The following is a 16,529-nucleotide window of genomic DNA, read 5'->3' on the forward strand; positions in this document are numbered from 1 at the left end:
TCCCTCCCAGTACACACTTAATAAATGCTTGCTGAATGACTGATTAATTGATTACTCTCTCTGACCTCTGAGTTTCTAAGCAGACAAGGTCTTTGTCACCGTGACTTTAGAATTGAAGTATAAACAGAATTTACAGAAGGACATTAACCAGCAACCTCATCAAAAAACCCAGCCAATGATAAAAGCTAATTCTGATTTCTGCTGTTGTTGAAAATTAATTGGGGCCAAAAAGTGTACTCACCGCAGCGCTACCAGTCAGGCACTACTGCCTGGTGGGTATACAGCATATCATTCCTGACACAATGCATTAGAGAACTAAACAGCAAATTAATTTTTTTAAGGGTTACACAAAATGCCACATCCTATACATTTAAAAATGGACACTTCTCACTGTCAAAAGAGACCACAGGAATAAGAGAAAAAAAAAAGAGTCCTAAAAGGTTAAATGAACTTCTCATTAGGGCCATAAGAGAGCAGTCAGATGTCAGACTCACCCAAACAAACTCTCCAGTGAGGCCTGAATCAGATTAAAATGCAATTGGGAAATGTTTAACAAAATAAATGAAAATAAGATGCCCACAGATAAAGTTAACTTGTGGATTTTTTTTTTTTAACTTGTGGATTTTGAAGTCAGGACAGGCCCCCTCTCCCTCTCTATCTAAGTTTGATACTACTGCTCTAAATGATTGACTTCCATGCTTTCTATGGGTAACTTTTTAGAGATAAATTTTAATTTTAAAAGTTAGAATTTTATCAAAATATAGATTATTAAATAATTAAAGGTCAAACTAGTACTAGAAACTTATTTAAGATAACAGGCAATCAAGACCAGAATTTAAATCCCACCTAAAAAATAAAGAAGCTGCCTGAATACATTTGTCTTTGAGGGCAGAGTATTTTAAAACATAACAAATAGTAGATTACAACAAAACAGACTGCAGTCAGGCAGAGACCAGAAGTTGTGGCTTAGTAACTATCAATCCACGGCCTGATGACCAGGGAAGGAGTTCTAGCCTAGGGTGTCACAGGGATGGTGAGTGGAGCCACAGGAGGGTTGCTAGTCACACCCATTTCAGTAGCCACGGCAATATTAATGATTAGTCCCAGAATAAGAAGTGAAAGGGGTGGTAGGGGTGGTACACACAGTGACAGGCCAAATGGCAGTAGGCCTGGGTAGGCTCTGCTTTGCTTTACAGGATTTGAAGCATGGTTTGAGGCTGCTTAGATAAGACAGGTTAGGTGTGTGATGAGGATAGATCAGCCACAGGGAGGAGTTTCAAAGTTTTGGACTAACTGGGGGTTGAGGGTGGGTGTGGGGGGATACATCATAGGGAAAAGAAAACTGGATTTAAAGTTACAGAAAATCTGCGTTCAAATCTTAGGTCCTCTACTTTCTGACACTGACTAGATCACAAACACTTTGCTTTTCCTCACCTGTAAAATAAGAGGGATGGATCCGATGGCCTCTGTGGTCCTTTCTGGTTCTAAACCAAGGATCTTATACTCCTCTAACTTCAAACTAAAATTCTGAAAGCAAGGAACACCAGAGTTTGCTTCAATAATGATCAGTTGCATTTTCTAGTTTACACTAACTAGAATTTTATTATCTGACACAGGAGGCTCAAAAGTCCAGGACCACAGGACCAGGACGGTCATAGATCATCGTGCTTAAGGTAGAATTCAAATCTGGGTCTTCCTGGCTTCTGAGGGTCAGACTATATTCATCCCTTTCTGCCTAGTTCCACTGCCACCACATTAGCTCAAATCCAGTACAGCAGACTCTTAACTGCCTTCCCCAGGTATAATGATTCTACAAAACAATTCTGGAAAATTGACAGACCTGGTCATGTCCCCACACTGCTCAAAAATGGGTTTTTGTTGTTGTTTAGTCATTTTTTTTTAGCTGTGTCTGACTCCTTGTGACCCCATTTGGGATTTTCTCGGCAAAGATATTGGAGAGGCTTGCCATTTCCTTCTCCAGCTCATCTGACACATGAGAAAGTTGAGGCAAACAGGGTTAAATGATTTGCCCAGGGTGACCTAGCTATGAGTATCTGAGGCCACACGTGAACTCAGGTCTTCCTGACTACAAGCCGGGCATTCTATCCACTGCATCACCTAGCTGCCCCCCCCCAACTGATTATCAATTGCTAATAAAATAAGGTCTAGAATCTTCTATTGGGCATCCAAGACACTTATTGTTTCCCAAGTAACCCTTGTGTTCTCCTCCCCTCCGTTCCCTTCCTCATATTGTCTCCTCCATCCTTCTGCCCTTCCTTGATTCTCAACTGGTTGAAATTCCTCAGTTCCAATGGAACTCTGCTATGAAGAAGACTCGCTACATTCTCCTGGCAAGAATTCTCCTCTCTCCATTGTTGCTACCTCCTGAAGCACCAATATCTTGTCTTAAGTGATCATAACAGTTGTCCTTCATACACCACATTGAGATCTGCATGTTCTCATCAGAGTCTAAAAATTCCTGTGAGATATTAATATCCTTATTTAATAGAGAAGTGAAATCTATTCAGCTATCAACAAGCATTTATCGAGTACTCACTTGGTACCAGGGCTCTATCTGGCCATTTCTGAGCAAAGGGGTACAAAGAAAAAGCTAAATGTGGCGATGTGCTGAAGGTTTTCAGGAGCCTTGCTGATTTATCATCCTGTAACTAGTAAGTGGGAGGCAAGATTTAAATACAGGTCTCTCATTCCAAATCCAGTGGGGGCTCTTTCTGTTCTACCAGGTGGCCTTTCCTTATCTGCTGCTATGTCTTATCTCACCTCTTAGATTATTCATTCCTTGGAGGCAGTGATTATGTCCCATTCATGGCTCCATTTTCTACAGTGTCCAGTGTAATGCATACTGCTTGCAGATCTCTCTATTTTTTTTTTTTTGCTGAATGAATACATCTTTGAGACATTCCAATAAGCTAAATTTGTTACAAATTTGTAAAGCTATAATGTAATGCTGATGAAAGATGAGTCTCCAAAAGAGGCCTAAATTCCTTCCTCCAAATAAATAGATTCTCTATTTAGTTTCATATCAAATCAACAAATATTTAGTTGGAGATAAGTGGAAAATAATCATTTTCTTTTCACAACGTCCACTAAACACCAACTGCAGATTGATTTTCCAGTCTGTTAAAGGCACTGACAGTTGCATACACTGTCAGATGTGGTCACTGTATCTATTGGTTTTTCTTAGCTGTTTATCTAAAACAAAAAGGCATTAATAAAAGATATTTTAAAAATAAAAGCCTAGGACTATTGGTGCTAATGTGAAGAATGAAGAAAACATTACTATTAAATCATATCAGTCGCTAAATAAAGCAACAAACATTTAATAAGCCTGGCACTATGCTAGGCACTAAAAATACAAGACAAAAATTAAATGTAGTACAGAGGACATATTAAAATGGATCAGCTGTATTATCCATTTGATGAAGCCTTAGTGCTCCATCAAATCTGGGGTGCTAATGGTGAGTACCATATACTCAAGATAGCATTAGTAAAGGTAAGGAAATCCCCAAGTGAAGCCATAAAATAATCCCATAAATGTATGCAACCTTCATTTCACAAATAATTCACAATGTGATAGAAACTAGAGATACTAGGCATTAGAGGACATAGAGCAGCAAAATACAGTTGTTGACTTCAGAGAGTTCACAAACTAGGAAGAAAGTCATTCTTATACAAGCATTGTAAGTGACCCAGTGTACCTTGAAAAAAAAAGACTCTTAACTGATAAAGATTAGGCTAGAGGACTATAATTGCTATCACTGACAATGTCATTCTTCAATCTCAGCATGGAGATTCATAGCATTTTCCTCATCCAACCTTTTGAAGAAAATATATGGTCTATAATCCAAAAGTATTTGGGGGCAAATGAATCTGAAACCTGAGCTACTCCAGGTTTTCCCTAAACAACAGATTGAGCATCTTGATCATCTAAATTCTCTTGAAAATGAAAATGTCAGTAGCTAGACTGTGGTAGGCTGCAGTACTGTACTACTTTGTCTTAAGATAAATGACCGTGCTAAAGTTCGCTGCCAACATTTCCATTATACTTAATAAGCACGGCCCATTCTTTATTAGAACATTCATCTACCGTCCCTGTTTATGGATCACTCAATTCCTCCTTCTCCAAAGCATTCAATTTCTCCCTCTTTTCCTCTGAATTCTTCTAAGTATTTCTCACTGTGTCTAAATGAGGAGTCTAGCTCTACTAGAGGGTTTCATTTCCTCTCCCTCCTAACTCTGCAATCTGACTTCTTCTGTCATCTTACCACTGAAATGGATCCATGACCACCAGTGCCCTTCCTGAATTGTACACATTTCTTTATTCTCATCCTCTTCTAACTTGTTTAATGCTGTGGATCACTCTTTTCTTTACTTTCTTGGACATGACACTTTCCTGGTCTTCCTCCTTGAACTGTGTTTATTAAAATATTGTTGTTTATTCATGTCTGACCCTTCATGACCCAATTTGAGGTTTTCTTGGCAAAAATACTGAAGTAGTTTGCCATTTCCTTCTCCAGCTCATCTTCCAGAAGAGGAAATTGAGGCAAACAGGACAAAGTGACTTTCCCAGGGTTACACAGCTAGTAAGTATCTGAGGCCAGATTTGAACTTAGGAAAGTGACTCTTCCTGACTCCAAGCCCAGTATTCTATCCACTGTACTCCTAGCTGCCCTTATTAAATTCTATTCCTTGATAATTTTTTTCTTCTTTTATTTCTAGTTCAATTCAATAAACACTTATTAAGTGCCTACTGTATGCAGAGCACCATCTTAGGTATTGGTAGAGATATAATATTTACATAATCAATCAATTATGCAAATATTTACTGTGCTAGGTTCAAGGGATACAAAGAAGTCCTGTCCTCAAATGCATAACATTTTATTGAGACAACATTAAAATAAATAAATATTGGATATGTGAGGCAAGGCAGAATAAGGAGTCAAGCATAATGCTGGGGTTGCAAACTTGGGAAACAAGAAGGATGGTAGTGTCCTTAAGGGAAGAACCTGGAAGGTCTGGGAAGGGGGAATTACACAAACAAGAGTTGGTATGACTTGGAAATGGCTAATAAGTGAAGTGGAGGCTCATTTCTGAGCAAGATAAGACAAGTACTCACTTATCAGAGACTTCAGGGGAAGAGTCTAGATTGCAGTGGGAAGGGAATGATAAAGATGGCTGAAGTGCAACTGTCTAGAGTTGGAATTGGCTTTCCTCCCAGTGGCTCTCTTTAGGACTCAATTTAAGTGCCAACTTCCTAAATAAGCTCTTTCCTAATCCCTATGGTTGCTAGCATCTCTCCCCCAATGCCTAACAAAACTACTTTGTATATAATTCTTACTGAATTCCTTGTGGATATATGTATTGTTTTTCCCTAGTAGAATTTATATGTTCCTGGAGGTCAAGGACTATGTTTCTTATGTCTTATACCCCCAGTAGTAGATCATTAACAAATACCTGCAGAATTGAATTAAATTGAATTACATGGTGAGGAGAAGGTTGGCAAAGCAACCCATTCATGTCAATGGACAGTACCTCAAGAGATCAAGCCAACCCCCAGGTTTCATGTATGGCAAGTGTGCACAGATAGTTCGTGGATAAGCATGGCAACCAGGTCCAGACTGATACCTTTGGAATGAACAAGGAGTTCAGAGAAGAAATCTGATACATCAGGATTATCCATGTATCCAAAGAACAGAAAGAATAATCCTCAAAAATAATCTATTTCTAAACTCATTAAAAATAGCCACATTGATGCAGAGGAAGATTATATAAATTGTGCCAATGAAATTAATACAAGTTAGCACACAATTATCATGAAACTATAGCATAAGGCTGAGAATTTTATGCTTATACTCATGTCAGGCGAATATTAGGTGAATCAGACATTCAGAGAAAGACAACCTGAATCAACCAAAAGGTTCACTCAGTCTAATTCCAGAGCAGAAGCCAGTGATCACTATAGGCCTGGAATTAGCTGCCTCCCCAACATTAAGACTGCTGTAGAGACAGTAACTTCAATCTTCATACCACCTGCTCCTTCATAATGGTATGGCTCACTGCTGTTCAAGTAAGTTTTTTTTCAATAGTACGTATTCTTTTGTCTCTCAGCGTACCTAACTTGAAATCAGAGTGATACTGCCCATTTTATTAGCACGTATCCGGTGATTCATCAAAAAAAAAAAAAGTAAGCAAAAGGACTTGAAATTTCTTCAAATGATGAGAATTTTTGTCCACATCACCTCAAAAATAATTTTTTTTTTATCCAGAATGCAACATTTCCTTAAAGATAAGTACTGACTGCTCTGTATTACTTCTTTCCTAAGCATGAGAATAATTTGTAAGAAAAAAGAATCCTATTAGTTTTTCACTCATTTATTATTTAACCAATGTGTGAAGCAATGCTTTGAGTTATACTCATGACACTACGTCATAAAATCTCTGAAAATGGTATTGCTGAAGGCAGATTAGACAAAGCACATCTCGTGAAGTACATTTATCATTGACACCAGAGGCAGAATGAGACATGTGTGCACCCCGGGCAAGGTTTAAAAAACTGCAGTGTGCCACCCACCCATTAGAAAACAGGACCCTCTCCATGGACCATCCATCAGAACCATCACTGAAAACATGCAACCTATCACAGAATAATACTTACATGTTGTAGACTAAAGAATTTTCAGGCATTGAAAATGTGTGCAATATTAAATAGCATCCTTCATGAGTTTCCCCCAAGTAGCACCCCAAGGGGCTGTCTACTTTGCCAACCCCAATCTCAACTCTGTTTGACCCTTACACTGTTTCATGGAATTATTTAATTGCAGATGTTATCAATAAGATAGCTTCCCTCTTGCTTTTCCTCCCCTCGACCCCAGCAGTAAAATAAAATAATTCAGAGGGTGAGAGGGAGAGAGGGAGGGAGGGAGGGAGGAAGGGAGCAGGAGAGGGAGAGAGGTAGAGAGAGAGAGAGAGAGAGAGAGAGAGAGAGAGAGAGAGAGACAGAGAGAGAGAGGGGAATGCAAAGAAAAATGAATGCAAAAATGAATGCAAAGAAAAAATGCTTTTGCAGTATCATTCCTATTTCTTTTCACAGTTTTTAAAGAATTCTCAGTGTGTGATAGTTAACTGTATTAGTTATTGGAGGCAGGGACGTGGGATTAATCTGATTAATTTTGTGCTCCAAAGTTATTAACTACCTTTCTGTATGTAATTCACAGAGGAAATGAATGAATTTAATCCTCCTGTTAAAACACAAAAAGAACAAGAATAATCCCCCTGTTTTACTATTTTAAAATTGATTATCTGTTTAATGATGCTTATACCAGAAAGGAACTCATAACTGCTACTTCAGTAAAGGGTCTTCTTGCTGTTTCTAGTATAAGACCTATTTTAAGGGGACTTAAATTAGGTTTTATAATATGCTGTAGGTTAAAATATGACATATAAGCAAATCCACTGCATCCCCTGGTAACTGCTGTCAATTCAACCATAATGAATAGACAACATTTCCTCTTAAAGAGATCTACCAGAAGTCAAACCTAATATATTCCAAAGGTTCAGGATAATTTATAAAAGAAACTTTACACCTGTCTTGTTTTCTGAGCTGAAATATTTCAAATTGAACCAGTGATTTCCAAAATAAGTTAACAGATTATGGTATTTTGACAATATCTGTTTCCTAAAGATTAAACATTAGGTCACCCAATTTTAAAGGAATAATTTTTAGGGGGAGAGAAAATTCTAATAATCTTCAAAAAAGACTTCATCCTTAAAAGGATGAAGCAGTGACATGACATGAAGCAGTCAAAGCAATTGTAGGAGCTATTAACATCCATCACAATAATTACCTGCATATTAAAGGTCTCTGCTCTCTAATAAGAGACAATAGTCTCCTTTATCAATAATTTCATGAACTCTTGTGGGGAATTTGCAATTATTTATTTCTTTGATTTATTAAAAGACTACCCATTTCCCAAAAGTCTCTGGATGCTCATAAAAAGTATTAAAATGCATCATAAAATTAAGTAATAGAAGCAAAGCCCCTTAGAAGCAACCTAGCATGATCATGCCTATTGGGAAATTAGTTAATTACATAATTAATAAATATTTTAAGTCTTCACTTTGACAGGCTCTGTCAAGCAATTCAATAATCTGTGCTTTCATTCATTGTGCATATTGTTTTTCAGCAGTACAGCCCAAGGAAATAAGTATTCCCCTTCTAATTCAATTTCTTCCAAAAAAAATCTTCTAAAGAATTTTGCAATTTCCAATTCCTTCTACATGATTTATATCTTTTTTTAAGCCATAGTTGAAAAAAGTAACAAGATAAAATTGTTTGAACTATTGCTGGGATCCTAAAGAAAAAGTAACAAATCCCAATGAGTAATAAAGCAATTTTAATGAAAGGGAAGACACGGATTGGGAGATAAGGAAAAAAAATTAAAATTTGGGAAAATATTTCCAAAGAACATTTTAAACTCAGACATAATTTAATGTTTATTTTTGAAGTTCACTTTTATTGAATCTAAAAGTTCTTAAGATAGACTTCAAAATAAAAAGCTAAGTGAAAGCTATTAATACTCCCATCACAATTACACAAATATGCGTATGTTGTATCTTGCTAAAAATGTGCTTCCGGTTTTTTTCACCTGTCACTTCATAGTTCTAACTCAACAACTCCACTCCTGATGAAAAGAGAATATTAAAAGATGGCCTAAGAGTCTACTGAAAATAGCTTTTAACAAGGAAGACATCCATTCCCCTTTGGAATCAGACAATGCTCTACTGATCTTGATTATTGCTCATGGAGTACCTCTCATGGAGAAGCCTACATTAAGAACTCCTTTTAAGTTTACACCGACCCTTTTCTGGCATACCTAATTGGAGGGGGGGGGGGGCCTTCATTCATTCATTCACTGATTCAACAAGCATTATAAAAGCCTTTGCACAGGAACTAGGGACAGACAAAAACATTCCCTGCCCTTGGACAGCTTATAATTTCACAGAGGAAAATGATGCAATATGACATAATCTGTAAGATCAGATATTAGAAGAACAGTTTTAGAGCTATAAGTCCATTAGGGGTCATCCAGTATAGTCCCGTCATTTTAGAGATGGAAAAGCTGAAGCCCACAGAGGTTAAGTCACACAAGTCTTAAATGGCAGAGCTGAGATTTGAACCCAGGTCTTCTGACTCGAAAACCAAAGTTATTTTCCACTATATCTGACCCAACTTTTAAAGTAAATACAAAATGTATCTGGCAGATGGAAGGATCAGGAGGGATTTCATGCAAGGTTGAGATATGGAGGAATGCAGAGGTGCTGAGAGGTGAAGGTGAGGAAAGAGAGCATTCTCATGAAGCAGGCAGTTTGGACAAAAGCACAGAGGTAAGAAAGAATGTCACATACACCTAGTAAACCAGTCTGGCTGAAACCAAGTGGGGAGTCATGTGTAGCATGTCTGGAAAGGTGGACCAGACACAAAATGGTAAGGGGCTTCAACAACTTAGATATTTGATACTCAAAGTCTCATTCTGGATTTATTTACAACCATCACAAAGGAAACAGCAACAAGATCACCTCTGCTGGCCAGAGCTATGAGCAAACGACCAGATGGATTTGGCGGAGTTTCATCTCCCTTAATTCTCAGAGACGATGATGAGCATTGAAATGGTAGGAAACACAGAGGAAGGAGGAAGCCAGGAAATAAAGTCTGGTTAATTATAGCCCCTGGGTTAATTACAATATATTGAAGATTACCACATGGTAAGGAAAAGAAAAGAGTCTCAAAGGAAGCAAAATATGCCAAAAATAAATTTTATCTTTAAAAAATTTCTATTGATATTCTGACCCTACTTTCCTTAAGTTTTAAAAATAACTACGAAAGTTCACACTGGGAATGTACTCCCATCATACTTAAATTTAAAAATACTTAGCAGATTTTTTAAAAAGGCTACTAGAAAAAAAGAGGAGACCATCCTGATCAATGTAATTTTAGAAAAGTTAATTCTAATAGAGCCCATATTTAAGTCTCAAATTACAGATGAGCAATATAGGGACTGTACAATGGTTTTGGGTTATCGAAGGGAATCAGTGATTTCCAGGAGACCAATGACTCTTTCTCCATCCTCAGAAAGCAGAATTTCTGAAAACTAATTTCAATCAAGGCTTTAAAGGCCTAGACTCAGGTGTGATAAGAGTAAAGGAGACTTCATATACCTATACACCTACTTTGGGGACAGCAAGAATCATCTCCACCAGAGAGGTCCAGCGGGAGGAATGGGGGGAATGGGTCTTCTATAGGAAGCTTTTTTCAATTCCGTCTTCATTCAAGTGCCTTTCTTCTCTCAATCACTTCCAAATTACCCAATTAAACTTATTTGTAGATTTTATTTTTTGCTTGTTGTCTCACCCATTAGATCGTAAGCTTCTTGAGGACAGGGCCTGTTCTTCACTTGTATTTTTACTACAGTGTCTAGCACATAATAGGTGCATAATAAATATTTATCAACTGACTGGCCATTTCACAGATATATATTACCAGATACATATACAGAGATGACAGTGGTGATAATACGACATTCATAAAGAGAGAAATATAGCTATGACCACAAAGATGCAGGTTCCAATAAACCTGCATCACCTGGCCCACTTCAGACACTTTTTGGCCAAACCAAAGGTTGCATTATGGAAAACTGGTTCAGTTGGTACTATTCTTTCCCAATAAGTATGAATCTACTTTAACGAAGAGCAGAGTTTCATCCAACTCAATAGAACAGGGTTGGTTCCACATTTTGCCTTTTAGCCCACAGTAATACAATTCTGCCAAGAGGCATAGAGCAAATTCTGCCGAATTTGTCATTTATTTATTTATTTGTTATTATTTATAATCTTGCAAATAAACAAGAGCTTGCATCACAATTCTGTCTTCTGTTAACATTTCAGTTGTGAGTCTAAATGCTCTCCTTTTGGTAATGACATTTATAGACAGTGTTTGACCTGACATTTTAGTACTAAACTTTTTACCCTTGTCTGTGTTACCAATATTTGGCATACCAATTTTTCAAATGGCATTTTATCAATCACTGTATCAATTAGCAAAATGAAAAATAATAAATTAGAAGCCCATTCTCTAGAAACAATATTTAGAGAACTTACCAGAAATATTCGTTCAAGTTGATCTTGAATGTCTTTCATTCCTGGAAAAGCAGCAACTCCTTGTATCATTTCAACAAAGATGCAGCCAACTCCCCTACAAAGAAAAATAGAGATATAGATACAAATGTCAGGAAACCCTACTTACAATATAAAGTTTGGAAACAAACTTTAAAGTCCTAACACTGTCTGAAATTATTTTTTAATTATTGTATGCTTGATCTAAATTATTCCATTTATTTTTCATAATATTGTAAATTGAGAAACACCAGAATATATATATATATATGTGTGTGTGTGTGTGTGTGTGTGTGTGTGTGTGTGTGTATAGGTATATATATATATATATATATATATATATATATATATATATATATATATATATATATATATATATATATATATATATATATATATATATATATATATACACACACACACATATATATGTGTGCGTGTATATGTGCGTGTATATGTACACGTATGTATATATGTACATATGTATGTGTGTATATGTGTGTATACATATACACATATATACATATACACACATACACATACATATATACATGCATATATACATGCACATGCATACATACATACACACACACATAAAAATCATGGGTCCATTGATTTCAGCTGAACCAAGATGGTATGAGAATTTCCAGAAACTCTTATCTACTTAAGCTGGCAGAGGTAATCAAAGAGTGTTATCCCTAATGGAGAGTTCTCACGACATCGTGTCTTTGCAGGGTGTCTGAGAGCGCATTACTGTGGTTCCAAAAATTATATTCAAAGCACTTATTCAAAAGTGATTTAAGGCACAAGAAAAAAGAATGAAACAAAAACTGATTAGGTATATAAGCATTTCTGTAGGAAGCTTTGTAACAAAGAAAACTGATTTACTTTCAGAGAGCAGCCCAACGGCTCCATCCAGAACATGAGGAAGAGTTATCTTCTGGTCATTTCTCCTCAGCTTTCTATTATCCACTAATCTTATTGCCATGTTCTCTCTTGATGTGTTTATATTAAGTTGTTTGACCAGCTAAAGTAGTGCATTGAAAAAGAATTCACCCACTTAGATGCTGTAGTTATAATAAATATATAATCTTATTCCAGTAAATGCTTGCTTCATCTCTGTTGCTTCTGATAAGAATCTGAATAATCACACCATTACTGCCCATTTATCCTAAATTTGTTAAGCATGAGAACTGATTGTAACAGTTCACTATAAAGCTGTCACTGAAGTTCATGACACCATTTTGTGAAACCTTTTTCACAATGGATTTAGAGCTCTAATAAACTGTTCTCATCACTGTGTCTTACATGAGAGAGTAGATATTTGCTGAATAAACAAACGAATCGACTAGATCCTTTCTAAATGCAAATTTCCCAAAGTTAACAAATAAGTTACCCAGAAGCTGACAAATGGCCTTTCACTAAGTAGTATTCAGAGCCCAATCCCCTCACCCAGGAGTTCTGGGGTTCCAGTGCTAGGGCCTTTGTAAGCCAAAATTCTCTCTGAATTATAAAGCATGAACTCCGACCAATGCATTTACTTTTAATAGTCAACCAGAGGAGACACGACTAGCAATAAAGGCACTTAATTAAATACCAATGCAATAAAAGTAACAATAGAACATTGTCCAAGAAAACACTTGAAGCTCACTCTCTAATAAATATCTATGTGGGCTCTAGCTGCAGAGAAACCTGTTATACTGTCCTCTACCTACTGGTGAGTGTTCAGATTAGTAAGACTTTTCTCAACAGAGAAGATGAATGCTCTTCACAATCAGACCTCTTAGCTAATGACCTTGAAGCTCATTTTCTCATCCAAAACATATCAGAAGCTAACAGAATCAGAGATTAAGCTCAGGCTGGCTCTGGATTTTCTCTGTGCTCTTGACTTCATTAAACGATTTTGGCTCTCGACTCTTCTGTTGATACTCTGTCCTCTACTGTCTCACTGTAATATCCCGATCTAGCTTAAGGGAGAAAAAAATGACTCTAGTTTATTTTTAGACTTTCTTTGGGGGAAGAATGGAAACATAGATTACAGATGATCGAGCTGAAAGTAGAAAACCAGAGATGTGTCTACTTATTTCATAACTCTTTAGGCCAGATGGTGTTCTATATGTAGACAAAAAGATTTTTCACAGGACTATTTTGCACTGTTATGCCCTGCTTTATAAACAAACAAATAAATAGATAAATATAAATATCTAAACCTAAAAAAATTTCACTTTGTAGTTCAAAGGTCTCATGATACTACCTCCCACCTTCAACTAATCAAATATATCTAGAAATCTACTTCCTCAAAAAGAAGAATAGATGAGTGAACCAGTGGTGCAGAACTGTTTTTTTTTAACCTCCTCCCATCATGCCTCTCTGTTCTATGCAAACAGAAATGGTTATGCCAGCTTTTATTTCTGAAAAACTATTTTTGTATAAATTTTCAAATATTCAATATAATAACTGGGCAGGTGACTAGATGATTCAAATATTTTATTCAAAGGGAACCATGAAACAGATACAAATACAAAAAGGCCCCCATTCCCTTCTATTTCCAGTGATGAAATGATAGAGAAGGGGAAAGAGGTTTTTGAGAAACACAAAATTATTAGACTATTTATGCACCTTAATTTACTGAAATCATTCTTAATATGTGCTCTTTGCCCAAGGAAATAGACCGTATCTATATTGCATGAAGTGGTGCAATGGATAGAACTCAATCTGGAATCAAGAAGACATGAATTCAAATCTTCTCTCGAACATTTACTTGCTATATGATCCTGGACAAGACACTTACCCTCTCTGTGTGTCAGTTTCCTCATCTATAAAATAGAGACAATAAAGGTGCCTAGCTCAATAGGGATGTTTTGAGGATAAAAAGAGATAATATTTTGTGAAGTACCTTGCAAACCTTGTTGTACTTTATAAATACTAGGTCTTATCATCATCATTAACATATTAGTGACATCACAATAAATGAAATCAGAAGACATAAGTACGTAATAGGTAAACTAAAAAATGGCTGAAAGATTCTTGTCAGAGAAATGAGCTGGTGGAGTCATTTTTATCACGTGCCCAAAGGCAAGAAGAATCATAATCTCATGGAGTATTAGGTCATGTGACTTTGTGATATTTCACAATCAAATGAACAAGCAGGAAGATAACCACAGTTGGGGTTCCAGCATATTAAGCAGAAGACAGAGATAGGGTGCATGAAAAAAGCCTTCATATGGTGGTCACCCAAACTAAGTCAATAGATACAATGATATTCGGTGATTTCATTGAGAAGGTGAATGAATACAAGGACAACAAAAGATGGTCTGAAAAATATATCAGGGTGAGGAAAGGACAGAGGGCCATCATCCATAAATAATCAATTAGCCCTCAGGCAAGAAAAGTACTAACTACATCATACACAAAAATGAGTCTAAATCTTACACTAATAATAGCAATAATGATGATGATCATAACAGCTAGCACTTATACTGTCCTACTATGTGCCAGGCACAATAGTAAACACTTTACAATGTTATTTCATTTCATCAAACATAAGATCTTTTATAAATATGTGAAGGATCTGTGATTCGCATCCATGTGGGAAATGTATCCCAACAGCAGAGACAACAAAAGCTTATGACATTTGGTAAATCTTAGGGAATTGAATGAAACACAGAGATGTTAGTAAGTGACTTGCTCAGGGTCACAGAACAATAGTAATTGTCATAGGTGCTGGAACCCAGATGGTTTTTCCTTCTAATCCCAGCACCGTATACTCTATGCATCAAGCCTCAGAAAAAATGTAAACACACAGAGAATAACTAGTTACTGAACTAGTGGGGGGTTTTCTTTCCTTCTTTTTTAAATATGAGCTGCTTCTGTGCACTCAGACCATCAACTAGTTAGGACAAGGGTCAACATCAATTTTTTAAAAAGGATAAAAAAGATACTTTATACAATTATATCAACACTTAGCCAATTTGTTTCAATAAACTAGTGTTCTCGTGAGCCAAATACTTCATAAACCTTGAAGTCCTATTGAAATGTTAGATATACGTAAGAATCATATGAACTGATGAAAAGTGAAATGAGTAGAACCAGAAGAGTATTGTACAGACTATCGGCAATGTTGTAGGATGATCAATGACTTAGCTATTCCTAGCAATATAATGATTCAAGACAATTCCAAAGGACTCTGGATGAAAAAAAAAATGCTATCCACCTCCAGAGAAAGAAATGTTGGAGTCTGGATGCAGATTGAAGCATATCTTTAAAAAAAAAACTTTATTTTTCTTTTCAGTTTATATTCTCTTTTGCAACATGGCTAAAATGGAGATATGTTTTTCAAGACTGCATATGCATAATCTATATCAAAGTACTTGCCTTCTCAAGGAGGGAAGAGATGAGTGAATTTGGAACTCAAAAATTATAAAAAATGAACGTTAAAAATTGTTTTTACATGTGAGAAAAAATAAGATAAAAGCATTGTTAAAAAAAAGAAAGAAAACAAGGGAGGATTTCTAAAGAACTAAAATGATCTCAGAGAGCCCTTTTACTAGTAACATCACTACCAACAAAATGACCATGTAAACACATCAGCACCTAGGGCTCATGTCTGCTTTCTTTCTCATCTTTGCAAAGGCTTTTTGGGAATTGTTTAGGTGCACTTGGGGAGCAGCTTTAATGAAAACACAGAAAGGAGCAAGCTGGTTTTTGAAATAACTTTTTATCAGACCACATCTTCCCAGTCCCAGAGTTGACAAAGAGGTAGAAAGAATACAAGATTCTATCAAAAATATAGATTAACACTAATATTACACTCTGCATTTTAGCATCAAGTCTTCCAGAAACAATTTTAATTCTAATACTAATCTAATATCCAAAAATGTATAGCTTCAAGAAAGCCATGCAAACTGACATACTGCCCATGCCTTCTGATCTGACTCTGCCCCCAAGATAACAATGCATAAAAAATACAATTGTGGTTAATATTCAAGAAGAGTTCAGTAACTAAGTCACCAACTCTTACCCTCCAGGAGTAAACAAGTATAACTCCTCCCTTCTAAAGATATCTTGTCACTCCCTATGGGTGGGGAGGCAACCATGTGAAAGAAGAGGTAAACTTGGTTATAAGACTATCACCCTTCTATATTTCCCAAAGAAAAGCCTTTTTGTTTTTGAACTATTTACAAGGGGTTTTCCCCAGGAGTCTAGAGAGAACTTGAGAAAAAAATATTATGTCCTAATATTTTCAGTTTTACTAAGAAAAAAAAGAGCTTTTAAATATAATTCTGCATTTTGACCATGAGAACAAGATGTGGGTTTAAACACCCTCTTCCAAGCATCCT

The 16,529-nt window shown here is 36.3% G+C and overlaps 1 protein-coding gene across 1 annotated transcript in view; it reads right to left on the reverse strand.

The window, feature by feature from the left end:
* The window catches only part of CDK14 (cyclin dependent kinase 14), a 657,433-nt gene that overhangs the window by 235,930 nt on the left and 404,974 nt on the right, over positions 1-16,529 (reverse strand). Inside the window, exon 10 of the mRNA XM_036761007.1 lies at positions 11,176-11,269. Within this exon, the coding sequence (XP_036616902.1) occupies positions 11,176-11,269 (94 nt within the window). The remainder of the gene's footprint in view (positions 1-11,175; positions 11,270-16,529) is intronic.

The sequence above is a fragment of the Trichosurus vulpecula genome, chromosome 5 (assembly GCF_011100635.1).
Source record: "Trichosurus vulpecula isolate mTriVul1 chromosome 5, mTriVul1.pri, whole genome shotgun sequence".
NCBI lineage: Eukaryota > Metazoa > Chordata > Mammalia > Diprotodontia > Phalangeridae > Trichosurus > Trichosurus vulpecula.